Source organism: Chiroxiphia lanceolata, chromosome 8 (genome assembly GCF_009829145.1).
Source record: "Chiroxiphia lanceolata isolate bChiLan1 chromosome 8, bChiLan1.pri, whole genome shotgun sequence".
Classification (NCBI taxonomy): Eukaryota; Metazoa; Chordata; class Aves; order Passeriformes; family Pipridae; genus Chiroxiphia; species Chiroxiphia lanceolata.
The window spans coordinates 36,473,487-36,493,485 of NC_045644.1; the positions used below are offsets into that span (position 1 = coordinate 36,473,487).

A 19,999-nucleotide genomic window follows, 5' to 3' on the forward strand; every position below is an offset into this window, starting at 1 on the left:
AATATGGACTCATGTTCCTGGCAGGTCTCCCACATTGGTGGAGCAGCCCCACTCTCTGTGGAAGCTTTTCCATTTGTACCTGCAAATACTGGGATAATGCCTTAAGCTGGCTTTATACATCCCAAGGGATGCTCTAAACACCACGCTAGTGGTTCCCTATTTGAGCTATTTTTGGCTTTCAAAAAGGAAATATAACTTTTAACACCTCAAAACACCTGTTTTATCTATGTGAGAATAGTGGCACAAAACCAAAAACCTGTGATTTGCTTGATGAGCTCAGTTTGAGGGTTGCTTTACCTTCCTAAATAATGGTAACAGCCATCCTTGTATAAAGTCTGAAGAAAAAAAAAAAATTGGGGGATTTATGAAAGAAGTCATAATTTGTTCCTAATCATGGACAACACGTGCTCTTGAAGCACCTGCCACAGTGGTTGATGAGAAGATAACAAGGGTAAAGCAGCTGCTTCCTGCACAACAGGAACAGAGGTGGGATTTGCCACCACACTCATCCCAGTGTCGCTTTTCCCAGAGCCAAATCCCCAAAAAGCAGCGGTGGCACATGGAATGTACCTGTGCTGGCAAACCCTGGCTTTGTGCTCCAATATTCCAGCTCGCCACACCTGCAGAAAACCCTCCTGCAGGCACGTTAATAAATCCAGCCAGAGAATAGAGGGAAGCAAGAGGGATAGGCAGCATTCCCTTGGGAATCCACTAACAGTACGGTATCCACCTGGAATGGATCTGCCAAGAAAAGGCCATAGGAGCCCTTCCTGCCAAGATCCCTGTCAGAGCCAGTTAAGAAGCAGCAAAACAAGAGCTGCACCACCTGTGTCCCTCCTCCAAGGAGAAGCACCGTGGAACTTCAATTCCCTTCCCTCACCACACGTCTAACAAGTCCAACTCCCTCCCAGCCGCCGTGTCCTGGAAGGAGGGAAGGTCAGGGAAAGCCGGGGGGTATCTGCCTTCCTGCACCACTCCCAAGGAGCTCGTTAGCCAGGCACCCGAGCCCCTGTGTGTTTGGAGCAGTGCTGATGGAGAAAAGCCGGCTCCTCTCCACGCCTCATTTCTGCCGTGCCTCGCGGAGCCGGGCTGGTGCCGGCAGAGCAGAAAGCAATCAAGTGTCTGATGAGCTGGAGATGTGTTCTCCCCTTGTCTTAACAGGATTGAAACGTGCGAAGATGAGTAAGGAATAAAAGATATTATATACACACACACCCCCCCACACACACACACACAACTGGTTCTTAAATACCTGCCAGGTTTGGAGGCACAGCCCCATCCCAGCACTCAGACAGGAGGGCACAGACACACCCCCACGTTTCTAGCCGAGATTCATCCCACTCCTCGGTCTGGACACTCCCCACCAGTGAGATGTCATGGTTGTTTGGTCTGTAACAAGGACAAGTGATGCCCAACACCAAGAGAGAGGTGCTGGAGCAGCCACTCATCCCACAGGGCAGGTCGCAGGGCAGGCCCTGCAGGATGTCACTCAGCCATCCCAGTGGGATGTTTTCTCAACACAGCTCAAAGTCACGGTCACTGAAGGGTCTGACTCTCTAAGGAGCCCCTCCCCGTGCTCCCAGCCCTGTGCACAGCAAGGGGTTCCTGCTACAGTAATTCCCATCACGTGCAACTCGAATCCCAGGCTAGAACCATCTCAAGGTGTATCCATTCCACTCTCCACCCCTGGTCCCTTTGGGCCATTAAACCATTAGATTTAACTAGTGAACTCCTCCCCCTGCCCCAGCTTGGACCTGTTCATTAAATACATATATCCAGCCACAAAACACAGGAGCTGCTAAATATCTCCTCCAGACGACCGTGGTCACCATTACACCTCACACACAACACTAATTGTAGCAATCATTTCAAGGCAAAGAGGTGGAGACTGACTCCTCATTCCCAGGATGCCTGCTCTTCCATTTCACCTAAAGGAATTTTTAAGAGTCCTGATTTTCAAACCATCTCTAGATGAAGACACCTGTTGTTTCCAACAAGCCTCGAGGTACAGCTGATTATTTGCATCACATCTGCTGTACCTGCACCTTCCTGAAGTGAGGTCACAGGGCCATGGATTTCCTGTACTCATCCAAAATGTTACCCCCCCCCCCAAAGTTGTTCTCCTCTCTTAGCCTGTGGACTACAAGAGCACTGATGAATTCCCCTCACCCGCCCCATCTCTGCACACAAAGGACATCAAACGGGCACAGTTTAAATACTAACGAGCACTGACAGATCCCAGGCACCCGTTTACACCGGGGGCAGGGAACAACGGCTTCAGATTTCCAGCACAGCCACGGCACCGCTTATTTACCCCTTTGCTCCTGAATCTCACTGATTCTCTGTGGCTGAAGAAACCAACAGCACTGACAGGAGATGGTTTGGATTTGAAAGGGACCTTAAAAATCATCTCCTTCAAGCCCTCCTGCCATGGGCAGGGACACCTTCCACTAGACCAGGATGCATTCCCAGAGTCCTGCTGCTGCTGGAAAAAAATTCCATATATCCTACTGATGCTAAAGCCTGATTGTTTTCTATCCCAAGAAAAGTATATTTGGTTAATGCAATACTCCCCTCCACGTGTTAAGTATATACTTGTCATTATATATATTTCTCTTGCATGTAGGAATTCACATTCAACACAAAGTACATGTATGTTTACAAGACTCCAGTTTAATTTTGGGTCAACCCAAACAGCTCCATTATGATTTGTCCCATTTGTTCACATCACCACCTCACAGAACATTAAATAAGTGAACAAAACGAGGTGCCCTGGGCTGGGGAGTTTCCAAATCCACGTCAAGCCCACGTCACAGGGCCAGTGCACAGCTTTCCTGACACAGTTTGTGTGTTCAACAGGAAACACCTCCACGAAATATGCTCACAAACCGAATCAAAAAAGGGCATTTTGGGGAAAGAAACACCACTCCAGGCAGGAAAAACATTGCAGCCCAACAGGGGCTTTTTTCCAGTGATATCCCACTCCAAGTTTGCTCCTAACAAACAAGCCCCAAATACAGTCCAAACATCCCAATCCTACTTTCTGAAGTCTGACAGCCCATTTTCTACTTTGAAACCAGGCACCAGCGTTCAAGTTTGGCTCTCCCTGCTCAGGCACCAGTTTCCAAGGAAACCAGTGACTGCAGGAGCATTGCAAAACTGCAGAGTCCTGTGCTCTCTGTTTCCCAAGTACACTGGAGCCTTCTCCGTGACACAAACCCAGGCAGGTGCTTTCCCACTGTTTCTGAAACACCTGGATAGAATTTCAGACGTTCAGGATGTGAGGATACACAGCACATTCCCAACTGACTTGCACACTTACTGCCAATCCACTTTCTGTACACGTGGAGAGAAGGAGAAAGGAATTATTTTCCTGTTCTAGGCTCCAATGTAGCAACAAATACTTTTGTTTTTTTCCCCCTGTTCTATCAGCCCTTCAAAACAAAGGCTGGACACACAGAACACGAATGTCAGGGACTTCTCTGCCTGCACCCACCCCTTAGAAACGGCAAAGCAGCACGAGGAAAAACATTTACAGAAGGAGTTGTACTTTATCCCGATTCGAATGTAAATATTTTGGCGCCGTGAAAAGCCACAAACAAAGAAACATCAAGAGCACAGACAGTAGGGACTGTGGGTTATGTCAGTAACTGGCATTTAAAGCACCACCACCTCCAGCTCAGCTTTCCAGGACTCAATGACTCCTGAACTCTTAGTATCTCTCCCAAGCAGAATAACCAAAGAAACTGATACATATCAAGTCTTTTTAACTCCAAAGGTGCAATTATTTTCCCTTTGACTCCTGTTTTGCACCCGGGGCTCGGGGAGTGGTTCAGTAAAGGCACAGAGCCCCCTCGCCTTCCAGGGCCAGTGGCTGGGCTCATTCTGTGCTGCTACACACATTTCTGCTCAGGATCAGCACTCTGAGCTGCGGTTTTATTGCTAATTCCAAACAAGCAAGGCACATCCTGTGTTTAGGAACAGGATGCTAAAGCTCAGGAATGCTTTCACAGAGGGTCTGGAGGCAAGGAATCTGTGTCTGTGGCCTGGGACCTCATTTTCTGTTGTTGCATTTTCAAGCTGCCCACCCACAGTTTTCACACAGATGACTACGAATGTAATACAGGGAAGAGCAATATGGATAATTATTCCAGAAACACAAACAAGAGGGGAAAAAGTTAATTCTGTAGAAAGTTAATTTATGGAGCTGCATTACAATTTAAACAACAGTTTCTATGTTAATTACCACCTTCATTAAAGTGCTATTAGTGTGCTCAAAGCTACTGCACTTGCCGAATAGTTTGGTTTTGCATATAACCACCGTGAAAATGTCAATGCAGGTTCTGAACAGAACTCCTTTGCTTTAAAACAGAGTTTTTTGACAGTACACCGCTAAAATTAGTATCCCAAAGCAGCAGAAATCCTGGGAAGTCTGTGTTGCTTGTGGCTGCTGAGCAGAACTAAGGATAACTGAGACTGCAGGGACTAATCTTGCAATTAAACTCACCAGTGCAAGACTGAGACAGAAAATGACAAAACAAATGTGTGGTTTTAACAGCTTTGTCCAGTGAATTGTTCTTCACCTTCCTTTGAATAAAACCCCTCCGGCCCTTAGGAGTTTACACTCAGGATAAACACAACCTGCCTAAACAAGCCTGTTGAGAGATGGCACTGCTTCCAACAGAGGGAAATCTTAGTCCTCTCTCTGCACAACAACTGAATACCACACAGTTATCACTACCACCAGTGACCCAAACCTCAGAAGGTTATTATATATTACACAAGGAGCCAAACTCTCAGCAATGTCCCTCTTGGCACTTTACAAGCAGCTCCGAGCCTGAGTCAGTGTGCAGAGGGAAGCCCCGTCCACCACCACCCCTGCCAAGCCAGACCTGTCAAAACAGAGGAGAATCACTCTTGGCTGCCTTGCTCCAGCTCTGTCCTCACTGTGTGTCCACACTTGGCCAAGGAACAGATCATCCTCCCCAGCAAAGCCTCATCCCTCAGCAGACCCCCCCCCCCCCACCAGTGGGGAGATGCTGCCCCGGCACCTCTGGGGTACCCTGACCCCACAGCCCTGACCCCCAAAACCCTGCACACCAGAAAACCACGCTGGCATCGCTGGATGTCAGTGTTTCCTTCCAGGGTTAGCTTAACCTGCACTCAGATGGATTCAACATTAGGTCACACAGCACATAAAAGCAACCAGGGCATTTAATAACTCTCAGATAAATCATAAATGCGTTTCAATTAATTGCTCGCTGGACACGTCACAGGGAATTACATCTTGATATCAAAAAAAAAAAAAAAATACAAAGGTTGCACCACTACATCCATTGCTGCTGCTTTTGATGAGATGTTTTCTGCCCCCAAACCAGAAAGTAATAGGACTGAAGAGGCCACCACCATCCCACCTCCTGCCCCACACTCCAGGAAGCCACCACTGCCAGAGTGGGTCTCAGTCCCTCACCACAAGTCCCTCAATCATCTCAACCATCAGTTCCCAGTGGTTACATTATGTACCAACCATCCTCCAAATTATTTTAGGAAGAGGAGGGCGTGGGGTTTAACAAAAGAGGGGTTTGGTTGTTTTGGGGGGTTTCTTCAGAACTATAGTTTGAGAGTCTTAATTATTACCTCAGCTAATACATACCATTAATAAATACCAGCAGATCATTTTATGCAATTACTCTAAATATAAAGTGATTTTCAAGCATTTCTGGGTGGTTTATGACTATTATGATCACTTAAAAATATGCCTCTGGCCCACAGAAGATGTGCACATTCGCCTTCAAAGAACCAATTTGGCCATTACAGGGATTTTGTTAAATCCCTTGTATGTCTGTTGTACTTTCCCTAAGGCTATGCAACCAAGTATTTTACACTGCTCAAACCAGACCTCTTAAATACAACTCACAGGCTGCTCCTCCCCTCACAAACCAATCCCTGAGAATTTGGCAGATTCCCCAGCTTTACATTTTAACTCCCAAAAACAAGTGAGTTTCCATCTTATTCACCATTCCCTACAAATGCCACGGCTTTTTGCATTTTCTCTGTCCCACCACCTCGGCCAAGAGATCAGGCCCTTCGCGTTCACCATCACTCCACTTTGCTCTATGTTCTGCTTCTAAATTCTTTTTTTCCTTTCTGGAGAAGCAAATACAAAGATTACACAGCCTTCCAAGAAAGCCAACAGCTGTCACCAATCCCCGAACAAAACAGCCTGTTAAAAATCAACGTCCTGGGTATTTTCCCATGGCAAGGGCGACGTAACCAAAGGGATGAGCTGCGGCTTGGTAGTTAAAAGGGCTTTACTTTGGTTGGCTGCTCTGTAAAATTTTAATTGGAATAGCAGTTGGTACAAACTCACAGGATTCTTCCCGTGCTGACAGGCTGTTAGCAGCCAGGATATACCCTGTGAGAGGTCAAAGGTGTGGAAAAACAAACAAGAGCAGCAATTTTAGAAGATGAAGAGGAGATAAGGGTTTGTCACGGCATTTTTCTACCACGGGAAACCACACACAGTCTGCACCCACTTACTCAGTCGCTTCTTGTAAGTTATTTCCTTTTTCTTTGGGGGGGGGGGAAGAGAAAAAGCCACTTATTTTAAAAAAATAATAGTTACTTGAACAGGAAGACTGATCAAGATGGCAATGCCTGACTTCTCTCACCAGCCTTGTAACTTGGAAGACAATGGCAGGATGGGTCCCTCCATGGATTTTAGCGATAAACTCCTTTTGTGAACCCACAAAGTCCCGTTTCACTTTTTAGTAAGTTTTAGAGGCAACACAAGCCCAACCCTGCAACAGCAACTAAAGCTCTCATAGTTCTGAAACAGTCACTTTTAAAGACTATATGTGTCTTAAGTGGAGGGGTTTATGTGCAAGGTGAGATGATGCAGGACATTTAATGGTATTTTGCCATACAAGGCAATTAAATTTACTTTTACACTTTGAATGCCACTCATTGAATCACACAATGGTTTGGGTTGGAAGGGACCTTAAGGAACATCTTGTTTCACCTGTGCCATGGGCAGGGACACCTTCCACTAGCCCAGGTTGCTCCAAGCCCCATCCAGCCTGACCTTGGACACTTCCAAGGATCCAGGGGCAGCCACAGCTTCTCTGGGCAACCTGTGCCAGGGCCTCCCCATCCTCACAGGAATTTCTTCCCAATATCCCATGTAACCCTTCCCTTTGACAGTGGGAAATCATTCCCTCTTGTCCTGGTACTCCAGGCCATTGTAAAGAGTCTCTCTCCATCCTTCTTGCAGGCTCCCTTCAGGTACTGGAGTTGGTCACCAGCTAACTGCAAAAAACACCCCACAGGCTACTATAGAATCATTTTGGTTGGAAAAGCCCTTTAAGATCATCAAGTCCTGCCATTAACTCAGCACTGCCAAGCCCACCACTAAATCATGTCCCCAGGTGCCACATCCACCTTCCTTTTGAACACTTTCTGGTAGCTCGATAAAACCAAAGGTTGGGTGCCATCACCTCAAGAATCACTGAGGTTCAGCACGAACAGGGGGGGGAAAAAGCCAAGCCTTCTTTGCATGTTTTGATAGTTCTGCTTCCAGCTCCTCTCCACCTTAACCCCGGTACCACCACAAAGAGCTGTGTTGAACACCAGACTTTGAGGTGTCGGTGTACACAGTGAACCCTTCCCAGAGCCACACACGCTCCCAAAGCCATTAACAAGTACCTTTTTGTGGAATCACAGCATGGTTTGGGTTGGAAGGGACCTTAAAGACCATCTTGTTCCACCACCGTGTGCAGGGACACCTTCCTCTAGACGAGGATGCTCCCAGCCCTATCCAACCCAGCCTTAAACACCCACACCTGAGTGATTACGATGTCCAACCCAGCCTTAAACACCCACACCTGAGTGATTACGATGTCCAACCCGGCCTTAAATGCCCACACCTGAGTGATTACGATCTGCAGCTGTGAGTTGACTTAAATACTGTAAATAATATTAAGAGCATTGACCAGGGAACGTCAATATGAAGCACTCCCTCAGGTGAGTGCTGTTACACTCCACACCACACTGCAGTAAGGCCTTTACACAAGGAGCAATTACAATTTCAACTGGGAAAACGTTACTCCAAGCCTTTGTCGGGATCCCTACATGTTTCACTGTACACAAGAAGAGGCTCTGAGATCGTTCTCCTGAAACCTGTGACTCTTTCCGGAGCTCTGGGGAGCTGCATTCCCACTCCGAGGGCACCAAGGGGCAAACACTGACAGAGAAATAAATGTTTTTGGATGCGATACACTGTCCTAGAGGGAGGTAACGCCGGTGGGATGCCCTGGATGTTTTCCAGGCACACCACGGATTGCAAAGACCTCCCGCCCGCCTGGCCTCGGACACCCCTGTGCCCCCCTCGCCCGACAGAACCCGGCGTCCACTTTTGGGGCGGTTTATTTGGTTTTGGGGGTCTGGCGGAGGGGCTATTGTTCAGCCCACTGCCGCTTCCCCCCGGCATCCTTTTGAATCCGCGGCGAGTCGCCTTAAAAGGGCAAAATATCTGTGGAGAAACGGCGGCGGGAGTAGGAACGGGGAGGGTGGGAATAGGAACTGGGGGGGGAGAGGGAGTGGGGGGAAGCGAGAATGCCATGGGGGAATGGGAAAAGGAGGGGGACAGAGCAGCAGCCGCCGCCCCGGCACACACAGCCCGGCCCCGGGTCCGGCCATGGCGACCGCCCTGAGGGCGGGCAGTTGCCAGGAGACGGCGGGGCCCCGCCATGGCGGCGGGCAGGGCCGGGCAGAGGGGCGAGCGGGCACCCGCCCGGGACACCGGCCCTGCGCCGCCATCCCTAACCCGGACAACACCGGGACACCGTCCCTGCCTCTCCATCCCCGCTCAGGGCAACACCGGGGCACCGTCCCTGCCTCTCCATCCCCGCTCAGGGCAACACCGGGGCACCGTCCCTGCCTCTCCATCCCCGCTCAGGGCAACACCGGGGCACCGTCCCTGCCTCTCCATCCCCAACCCGGGCAACACCGGGACACCGGCCCTGCCCCGCCATCCCCCAACCGGGGCAACACCGGGACACCGGCCCTGCCCCGCCATCCCCCAACCGGGGCAACACCGGGACACCGGCCCTGTCCCACCATCCCCCAACCGGGGTAGCACCGGGACACCGTCCCTGCCTCTCCATCCCCGCTCAGGGCAGCACCGGGACACCGTCCCTGCCTCTCCATCCCCGCTCAGGGCAGCACCGGGACACCGTCCCTGCCCCGCCATCTCCGCCCGGGACACCGTCCCTGTGCCCCGCCATCCCCAGCCAGGGCAGCGGGAGCGTCGGACACCGTCCCATCCCCGCGCGGGGTCTGGAGGGCGCGGCCGACCCGTCCCCCGAGCGCAGCCATGTGCCCGCACCCCGTCCCCGAGCACACCCAGCACACACGCACCCGACTGCCGGGATGGCTCCAGGGATCCTCCAGCGTTCCCGGTTAACAGTTCCACGAGGAAGACGCCGGCCGCAGAGGGGAGGTGGGTTTGCCCACCGACGGGGAGGTCGTGCCGTGCCCGCACATGGAGCCCCGGCGCTGCGAGCACCCGCTCGTCACCTCTGTCCTCTTTTCTCATCCCTCGAGGAGCGCTGAACCGAAGGCAGGGAGATTTACTGGCCAGCAAAAGGCACTACACGCAGGGAGCGATGCCGCTCCCGCGAGGGCTCCGTTTCTCTATTAAATCGCTCTAATTTCCCTAATCTGCGGCAGGTGTGAAACCGGGGCAGGTGTGAAACCAGGGCAGCGCATCCCCCGGCGCTCCGGGAACGGAGGATCCCCGCAACTTTCCCTGCCCTCCCCCCCCTCCGCACACCCTCCACCGGAGCAGGACACCGCAACGAGCCACTGCCACTGCCAAACCCCCCTCCCCAAAACACCAGCACCTTCTGGGCAGGAGAGGCTACCGGAGAGCCGGCACCGCATCCCGACGGGCTCTCAGTTTCCCTGCTGGGACTGTGTCCCTGCGGGACCCCGGAGCGACCCCCCGGGTTTGTCCCGTCCCCTCCCGCATCGGTAAAGCCCCCCGAGCCCGCGATCCGCTCCGATCCAACCCGCCGGCAGCAGCAGCAGCGCCAGCGCCCGTCGCCGTGTCCCGCTTCTCCGGCGGGATGGGGGCGGCCGGGTCCCCCGGAGCCGAGACGGGGGACGAGGGTCCCCCTCCCCTCGCACCTCGGCGCTCGCTCCTGCCGCACATCTTCCCGCAAACCTGGCGCTCGCAACTTTCCCGCCCCGCGGGACCACCCGGGGAGGATGCGGGATGCGGGGCAGCTCCGCACCCACCCCCCCCCCGCCCCGGTCCCTGCCCGAAGAGCGGCGGCGCGACCGGGGGATGGCAGGGGATGGAGGAGAACGGAGGAAGAGAGGCGACAGACAGGGGAGAGGGGTGGCGGGGGGCTGAGGGTGACCGCGGGGTGACCCCCTGCTTACTGCGGGCTCTTGGGGTAGAAGGGGAGGGTGACGTGGCTCAGATCCTGGATGTCGAAGGCGGTGGGCTCGGCCGAGATCGCCTGGCGCTTGGTCCGCTGCTCGCCCTGCAAGGTGCCGGCGCTCTGCTGCTGCGCCTGCTGCGTGGCGGGCCGGATCACCGAGCGGTACTTGTCCAGCTCGTTCTGCAGCTTCTGGATCAGTTCGTCCTTCTGGTCCAACTCCAGCTCCAGCTCGTCGATGAGCGCATCCCGCTGCCGCAGCTCCTCGATCTTCTCCTGCAGCGCGTACTGTAAATCCCGCAAAGTGCCCATGGTCCTGCCGCCGCGCTCGCCCCTCACCGCTCCCGGCAACTTTCCCCCCCCCGGGGCCGCCCTGCCGCGCTCGGGCCAACTCGGCCCCCGCCGCCCCCTCGGCCCGGCCCGGCGGGGCCCCGCCGCAGCCGGACCCCCGGCACGGCGCTGGGAGCCGGGCTGTTGTCAGGGGCGATCGCGATCCGCCTGCGTCAGGCTGGGCTGGCGAGGGAGCCGAGACACACACACCCGCGGCGGGAAGGAGGGAGGGAGGGAGGGGAGGCGGGAGGGAGGCAGGGGCGGCGGGGAGGATGCACATGCTCTCCCCGCTCGCTCCCGCCCGGCCCCGCCGCTCCCCGCGCCGCCCACGCCCCGCGGGGTGGCCCGGCGGGGGCTGCGGGCAGGGAGGAGGGGAGGAGGGATGGAGGGAGGGGGCCGGCCGGGAGCGGCTCCCCGCCCGTCCTCCCGCGGGAGGAGGCCATCGGGTCCGAGCTGCGCGGTCCTGCCCTCCCGTCCCGCTGCCGGCGCGTCCCCGGTGCCCTCCCTCCATCCTCTGCTCCGCTCAAGGTGCCGCTTTTCCCTGAGGAACTCGCCCGGCTTATCTCCCCTTTACTTTGTTTTTAAATAGCCCGTTTTTGTCGCCAGCTCGGAGTGGAAGCACAAGCCGGCGCCTGGCATGGCTCCTCCTCAGTCTCAGCAAGCTTCGGGCTCCAAAAACCCAGATTTCCATGTGAATATCGGTCAAGTATGTCTGCACTGGAAAAGCCTGGAGGCAGGGCAGATGGGTTTCTGAGCACTAAAAAAAAAAAACCCGTAACTTAAAATCTGGGAATTTTCCGTGTAGCCCAAATCCCCACGTGAAAGCACACGCCGGTTTCTGCCGTACCAAACGCCATCGGATTTTCCCGGAGTGCGGGATTTTCCCTCGTGCACTCGGATTCCCTGTGTGCCGCTACACGCCGGCTCTACCTATGCGATACAGTCCGCGGGGCTGCAGCACAAAAAATAACAGATTTAGATGAGCCGCATCGGCTGAGCCCTCGGTGCCAAATGGTTCTGGTTCCTTCCCTCGTGCCCGCGTTTGCCAAGCGATGCACATCGTGACAGCGCGACTCCCAGGACTGGCCTCCCAGGGAAAGAAAGAGGGGTGTGCGGGCTGGCTTGGGGCTTCCCGATAAGATCATCCAGTCTGGAGGACTCGGCGATAAAAGCTCCCACAGCCCAGCTGGGCACTGACACCCCGCAAGAGCATCCGCAGCGCCGGGGCGCCGGCACAGCTTCGTGCTCAGATGTTTCCGGGGCAGCACAAACAGCTGCTTCTATTCCCTCTTGGGGAGCTGGATTTGGGGAGAAGGAGGATGCAGCCAGGGATACGTTTTTTGGGGGGCTGGGTGGTAGCTACCTGTTTGTACCTAGACCTCCCCTGCGGGCATTAGCTGGGAATGCCAGACATCCAGACCCTGTTTATGGGGACTGAGCTCGTTTTGGCGTTTCCCGTTTATTTTTTTTTTTTTTACTGTTACATACTGGCGCTTGCCTGAGTCCAAAGCTCCAGCTTTCAACCTGCAGATGGTCTTTATAAAATAAATTTAAAAAAAAAAAAAGTAGGAGTTACAACTGCTTCCTGCTCCACGCTGGTCTTGGAAAGGGCCTGGCCTCTGTTCACAGACATGAGGCTTTGTAGGATCTTCATGTACTTGACCCGTCCTGCATTTTTCCAGATGCATGTGAAAAAGGGGGGAGAGGGAAATGAGTTATGCAAAAAGCCTCAGTTTTCAGTCCCCTCGATACATGTGTGCCAGGCACAAAGCAAAGTCCCCCAGTTGTTTTCACAGATTTAAAGTTCAGACAGCATTTTTTACTGCCTGTTCCCTCCATTCTGGCCTCACACAACTCGCCAGGAGCAAAAGTACCAGATATCCTCTGAACATTTCCATTTTAAAGAAAACCAGCATTAAATAGATGCATTCCCGCTGCCTACAAACTAGGAATCAGTGATAAATAAAATATTTTAATAGCATTCAGCCAACATGCTTTAAGTTTTATTGTTTTCCTCCCTGCAGAAGTGATACCGATGTCTGGATGAGGGAGACAGAGATACAGTTAACTGAAGCCCACCAGGCTTCAAAGGAATCCCAGCCCTGGGGGGAAACTGGTGCATAATTTCTCGGTGACAGGCAGTAAAGTCACACTACTTGGTTTCTATTAGAGGTGCCCAGCCTGGGACTGAGACAACAGCACCACGATCAGAGAGGATCTGGAGAAAACCATGAGAAATTATGGGCAGTAAAGCCGTCAAGGAATGTAGCTGAGTATATATAAAGAATACATTTATTTACAGGTGGGAAGCAGATTTTCGTAAGATCCTTGAGGCCTGAAGAGAGATTTTTATGGCTCAGTTTTAGGTTTGGGACCGTAACCAGCAGCTATCAAGTCTAAGGCCGATCTTTCCTGATTTAAGGACGAGGCCAGAGCAGCCCAAAGGGCTTCACAACCCTTCAGCCGAGTTCTGCCACGGGAAGGCAGCTGGCAGTTGCCTATTTTTGGCTATTCCCTGCTCTCCCAAAGAAACCATGGGGCGAGTGCAGATCCTGGCACCGGCTGGTGTGTAATCTCAGGGATCCCAGGGTACTGCCCCACTCCAACAAAAAATAAATCCCACGATCCCATTCCTTCCAACTTAAAGCTCCCAATAAAAAATTAAATAAATACATAAATAAAAATCTCAGACTCTCAGAGCAGCTGCTTTGTCTTCTTGAGCCAGGGAATGGAAAGAAACAGCTTTAGGGAGAAGAATGGCAGGAATGCACCAACTGGCTTGGATTCGGGAGGACGGGGTGAAGCTGCTCTGTTTGTTAAGGGAGCCTTTGGCCACGGACATCCCAAAGGCTTTTTGTGATCCCTCCTCTGTGCCTGGATGTCAAGTAAGCAGGAAGCACAGAAAAAAAAAAGAGCATCTGCAGACAGCATCCTCTCTGCCCCAAAACACAGCACTCTGGGGCTGGATGGTGGGAATCACATGGAACAGGGATGTTCCTTCTCTCCAAGGGGGCTCTGATGAACTCCCAATATTTCCTCTCTGCACAGCTCCGAGGTTTTAATAGCTTTTGCTTCTAAACCTTCCAGGGATCATCTGTCACCAAACTCACCCACTCAGCTGCTGTCTTCCGAGCTAAAACCACATTTGAACACCCTGTATTCCACAGACACCTCCCTGGATTCCCGAGGCCAAGCTCAGGTGGGCAGCGGGATCACTGACAAGCAAATGTCACCTTGCTACGGCCAGCCAGGACAGCGTGGATGGAGAGGCTGGAGATGCATCACTGACCACATACATAAACACTTTCCTCCTCCTGGAAGCATTTTTTTTCCTCCCCTGCCTAATCCACTCTATTCTTTTCCCAAAATATGCACAGGAGCAGATATTTTGGGAAATATCCCTCCCCTGTTGCAGGGAGTTGAACCACCTGGATTTTGCGGTGGATTTCCCCGCTCGGTACCCAGTGCCTTCCCTACATACACATTCCCAGCAACACCTTTACAGTGAGAAGGAGGAAAGACTAAAACACAGGAAGATGCAGAGGAAAGCAGCACGTACAGGAGCTGAACTCTTGCAAAAAGCACGCTGTAAACAACTCCAGTTGTATCCATCCCCGAGTGTCTCATCCGTGGGATGCCACCTGCTATTCCCTGTCCCCAAAATCCATGCCAGCCCCGAGGCAGAGGAAGGAGTGCCACCTACTGAAACATGAACACCCCTGACTCCTCCCTAGGGCACATTTGGCCATTCTTTTTGCCTTTTCAGAATCACAGAACACTGAGTTGGAAGGGACCCACGAGGATCATGGAGGGCCCATGTGGGTTTTTGCCCCAAGGTGCCTCTGGTAACTCCTTCTGGGGCCACAGTGCCCTCCAGGTTTATGTGGGGCAGCTGGAAAGTAATTCAGCCCCCAAGGGTGGGGATGAGGCTGAAACTGCTGTGTCAAAGCAGCCTCACCAAGACCAAGGAGCAGGAAGGGGCAACATCTGGGGGGCGCTTCAGCCTGATTTCTCTGTGAAAATAAGCCCTATTTTCTTGTGACACTGGATGTTCCTCCTTATTTTGGTCCTTTTTGGAGCCTCTAAAACTGGGAGCTGAAACCCATCTGTTCCTGCCCACTGAAGGGATGGAGATATCCAGGGCTGAGCACTATTGCAGTGAGTGCTGTCATTTAAACCCCATTGATTCCCGAGTGCTGGAAGTCAAATCCACGTCTAAACTGGATTAACTTGAAGCTTTTCCTTTAGTACATTCTCAGTAAGAAGCACTGAGAAGTAGCTCTTGTGAAGAGCACACAACTGGCTCCAGGCTCCCCAGGAAATCCTCCCAGGATGAAGATCATTTGGAGCAGAGCAAGAAGGATCATTTGGAGCAGAGCAAGACTTATTAATGGCACAAAAAATTGCTCGCTGCAGAATAAGCAAGGGGGGGGGAAATAATCGTGCTGTACTGCAGTTGATAATGCATTTAGCTTTTTATATCACATTAGGGAGATGCAGAACACAAAAATGAATGTTTGTGCCATGCAAGGCAGAAGGATGAGACGTACTGAGTGTATAACAGCACAGAATTATCCATGGAACACCGTGGCTTCAAGCCTTCCTCCCCCACTGTGTGCAGATGCAGGAGTCAGAATCAGATGGAAGATCCAAGTTTCATGTTCTCCTTAGTGAGCCTTTTGCCTGGAAAGAATAGATGGCACAAAGGACCCAATGCACTGGCAAGGCAAGGGTAACCCTTCCCTCATTGTTTTTCCAGGCTGGAGGAAAGCCTGTATCCCCGGTTCCTGCTGGGTGGGCTGCAGAGCCGAAACATGAGGGGTGTCAGCCATTCCCATGGGAGGAACATGAGCTTCACATCAAAATGGCACAGAAAATTATCCTCAATCAGTTCAACAAGCCCTCCAAAGTTTGCTCCTCCCATTAGAGCACCCAAGATCCTGTTCCCGCCATCTCTTCCCACGTGTCTGCAGAAACCACAGATCCTCTGCCCTCCCACGAGCATCTGACACGCTTCAGTTGGAAGGTGCCTTCCTAAGCCAGGTGTTTTCTCCCATGATTGCAGGGGGAGTTGGATTTTCAGCAGCTCAGCCCTCAGCCTCCACATCCCTTCGCTTCGGTGCTGGCTCAGCTGCCCGCGAGTCCCTGCAGAGTGAAGGGGGATGTATTCCCATGGGATTCCTGGCAGCATTTCTCACACCCCTCAGCTTAAATGAACTCTCTGGGGCTGGTCTTTCTGCAGGAAGGAGCAAACACGTTTTCTGTGTGCTCCTAGACAGGAGCTGCAAACAGCAACAGGACTCCAGGTGTGGGAATTGCCATCCATGATCCTGATCCCTCCTGTCCACACACACCTCAAGTGTCTGGGTGGTTTTTTTTCCCACCTGCCAGAAAAGGCTGGACTGCCCAGCAAGATCAGACATGAGCAGAGCTCAGACAAGTCTTCCTGTGGACTGGATTAAGCCAGAAACAGCCTCAAAATGATTCAGCTGCCTTAGAAGTCTCTTTAGGCTCATATAAAGCAGCAACTTGTTCTGCAAACTGCCAAAATAAATACTTAGTGCTGCTTTGCAGTTACTACAATTAGGCACTGCCTATGCCCCTGCTTTTCTCAGCAGTCCCAGGGCACTGACTGTATGTAGAGCAAAAGCAGCATTTAGACAAGGAGGGCCCTGGAAATGTAGTTTTTCTTCTGCTTTCAGCCATAAGCAAACCAGCAAATGAACCCAGGGACCAATTAAACTAAATGTAAGGAAGCAGATCTAGTCTTGGAGCCACTAGATACAGGATATAAGGAAGGTGAAGTTTGCAGAAAACAAACTGAGCTGATCCCTTTGGGAAAACAGGTCCATCCTGGCTCCCACACACGTGTCTGTGAGACTGGGGGCAGCTGAAAGGTTTGGAGGAAGGTGGGAGCCAAGCACTGGATCTGAGTTCCATAGAGAGGTGGCTGGGATAGCCAGGCCAGCTTCCTTCCACTTCCCATCAGCCAGCACTGAACTGCTGGGAACAGCCCAAGCTCAGTGACCCTTCAGCTTCACTATCTTGGGGTCACGGGGAAGGGGTGGGAGAGCTCAGTGACTCATCCCACCAAAGGACACGGGGTTACTGCCCAAGGACTAAAACAAGGACAACATCCCAGTGCCAACAGAGCTCTGCAGTGTCACTCAGTCACTGAACACAGCGTGCACAGCCTCCAGACAGATCTACAAACCTCACTCTTCGGAGGCAAAACCCTTACAAAGCCACAGGCACAGCCAGAAACCTCCAGCTCCTTAAGACACACTGCCTGGCACCTTGGGATTGGGCTGCCTGGCAGAGGCACTTGGCCAGAATGTAGATCTGACCTTCCTGGGTTACAGGGAACTCAACAGTGTGTCAGGACATCCAGGGTCAAATTCCAGCTTTCTGCCTTTGTTTCTGACTGCATCTGCACCTACAGACCTTTTCCATGGGAAACCACCTCCTTGATTGTCTTCATGTGGGACTCCAGCTAGCAACAACAGCTCCCTGGGGCACCTCTGGGAACCACGGAATCCCACAATGGTTTGGGTTGGAAGGGACCTTAAAGCTCACCCATCCCACCCCCTGCCATGGGCAGGGACACCTCCCACTAGCCCAGGTTGCTCCAAGCCCCATCCAACCTGGCCTTGGACACTTCCAGGTTTCCAGGGGCAGCCACAGCTTCTCTGGACAACCTGTGCCAGGGCCTCACAACCCTCACAGGAGAGATTTGCTTCCCAATATCACCTCTAACCCTGCCCTGTGTCAGTGGGAAGTCATTCTCCCTTGTCCTGTCACTCCAGGCCCTTGGAAATAGTCTCTCTTAATCTTTCTTATCACCTCCCTTCAGGTCCTGGAAGGGCACAATTAGCTCACCACAATTAGGTCACCCCAGAGCCTTCCCTTCTCCAGGCTGAGCCATCCAAATTCCCCCAGTCTTTGTGGAGCACTGGTTCTTGCTGGGCGCTGGGAAAAACCTGCAGTGCCCAAAAGTGGGATTTATCCCTTGAGACAGCTGCAGTTCTTCGTAGTTTACTTTTAAAACACGGCACAAACACAGCTAAACTCCTCAGTCACATCTTTTCCTCTCTTCTCCTCTCCTTCTGCCACGTGCTGATTTGGTTTGGTCACGGTCCTCTGGTTGCAAGAGGCGGAAAGCAAAACTCGTGGGAAGGTTTGAACAGCGAGAGACTTGTTTCCCCCAGAATTATATTAATTGATAGCAGCTCATTCCTACAGCCTTATTTTGAAGCTGCTCGGTGCCATTCCTTAACTTCCCGGGTTTAATGGTGACAAAGCACTTGCCAGCCCAGAGCATTTGCAATTCCAGGTGCTCCCTCTCATCACCCTTTCGGACCCTGCAGTGTTTCTTATCTCTCCTTGCCAGTAATGCACCACTCACCTCCCGTAATTGCCTTGGTCTGTTGGGTTGATTTATCCGGCCTTCAAAACAATTCATTTATATTTGAAATTGAATTAGAAATAAACACGTATTCCGCTGGCCCTGATATGAAAATAACCAGCGTGTTACCATTATTTCAGGACAGATGCATTGAGAGCACGTGCCCTGTCTCTTTGTGTAATCAGATTAATTCCCCTTGCTTATTAAAAATTATTATTTGGCTGTTTCAGGTATTTGTAATAGTAAACACAGATGTTGAATCTGTGGTTTACATGCCTGGGCAACGGGCTGGTGTTTCTTTAAGTTGCACTGAGAGCTGCCTTTGTTATTAAAAACAGATTTGTGCTGGAATTTACTCTGAGGTCTTTGACGTCCCGAGCCCCTGCACGTATTTCACTGAAGCACCAGACTTGCATTTAGGTTTCTAGAAGTGTTTATGGCCACAGTTCCAGCGACGCTAAACCTTTCCTTGCAGAAAACATTTCCAAAAAAGCCTTTGCGCTCCACGGTCGAGCCCGGTGATCATTTAAAGGCTTAGAATCGATGGCTGCACCCCACAGCGGCCCCGGCTCGTCAGGGTACCGGGGAAACATCCGTGAATCATCCAGGCACAATCTGCAAACAGGAGCTCACCTCGGCTCGCACAAAGGTTTTACAGCGCTCCACTGACTTCTACAGCTATTTCTTATTTATGCTTGGGGAAACTTCATCAAGTTGGGCTCTCAGAGCGCGTGAAGTGTTTATGCTCCCCGTTTTCTCTTTGTCAGTGTTCGCTGGCACTGATTGCTCTACTCAGCGGAGCATTAGGGGCCGTTGTTTGCCTGATTTCCTCAGAGCTGCCAACATCTTCCCCCTGACTGCCCTGCTGCGCCGGGTGAGTCAGGGCACGGAAAGCACTTTCATTCTCACCTTGCCACAATTTCTGCTTCAAATCAGCAGCTGAACCCCCCGGGTGAGACAGGGGTTCGCTGTTGCTGCGCTGCCACTGCTCCATCTCCTCACCTGGGAACCTGGGGCTGCGGTGCCTTTCCTGCCCCCAGCTCCATCTCCAGCTGGTTTTGCTCTCACCTTGACTCCTCTCCCTTGCACAGTATCAAAATATCCATTGAATCGTGCTGGGAAGGTTCTCCTGTGCAGCCCTTCCCCACCACAAAACGTGCCAGGAAGGTTTGCTCCTGCACATTCTCCCCACCACCTCCTGATCTTGGATTTGGGAGGACAACAGCACAATTTTCACTGCTGGGGAATTATGATAGCGACTCATGGGAGCTTCCTCAAACCTAGAGGGAAAAAGCCTTTGGAAGTGACGATGCTGCAAAGGCAACATGCACTTTGGGTCTGCTTTGCTGTGCTCTAGAAAGATTTCTAGGTTGGTGTTGTCCTTTCAGAGAATCCCAGAATGGCTTGGGTTGGAAGGGATTTAAAGATCATCTCATTCCTACCCCCTACCACGGGCAGGGTCACCTCCCACTAGCCCAGGTTGCTCCAAGCCCCGTCCAACCCGGCCTTGGACACTTCCAGGGATCCAGGGGCAGCCACAGCCTCTCTGGGCAACCTGTGCCAGGGCCTCACCACCTTCACAGGGGAGAATGTTTTTCCACTATCCAATCTAACTCTGCTCTCTTGGGATTGGAAAGCCATTCCCCCTTCCTGTCACTCCAGGCCCTTGGAAATAGTCTCTCTCCATCTTCATCTCCTTCAGGCCCTGGAAGGCCACAATTGGGTCACCCCAAAGCTTCTCCTCTCCAGGCTGAACAATCCCAACTCTCCCAGCCTTTCCTCCCAGCAGAGCTGCTCCAGCCCTCTGATCACCTTGGGG

General features: G+C 52.3%; 1 protein-coding gene across 4 annotated transcripts in view; it reads right to left on the bottom strand.

The window, feature by feature from the left end:
- The window catches only part of PRKG1 (protein kinase cGMP-dependent 1), a 393,869-nt gene that overhangs the window by 352,866 nt on the left and 21,004 nt on the right, over positions 1-19,999 (bottom strand). Inside the window, exon 1 of one of the 4 annotated variants that reach the window (XM_032695062.1) lies at positions 11,594-11,612. The exons of 1 other annotated variant lie outside the window; for it this stretch is intronic. Coding sequence is in view for 1 of the 3 variants with exons in the window: in XM_032695057.1 (XP_032550948.1) it covers positions 10,447-10,757 (311 nt within the window). In the remaining 2 variants the exon portion in view is untranslated. Of the gene's footprint in view, positions 1-3,040; positions 3,124-10,446; positions 10,805-11,593; positions 11,613-19,999 lie in introns of those variants that run through there. 2 more of the 4 variants (XM_032695057.1, XM_032695059.1) reach the window with 2 other exon arrangements.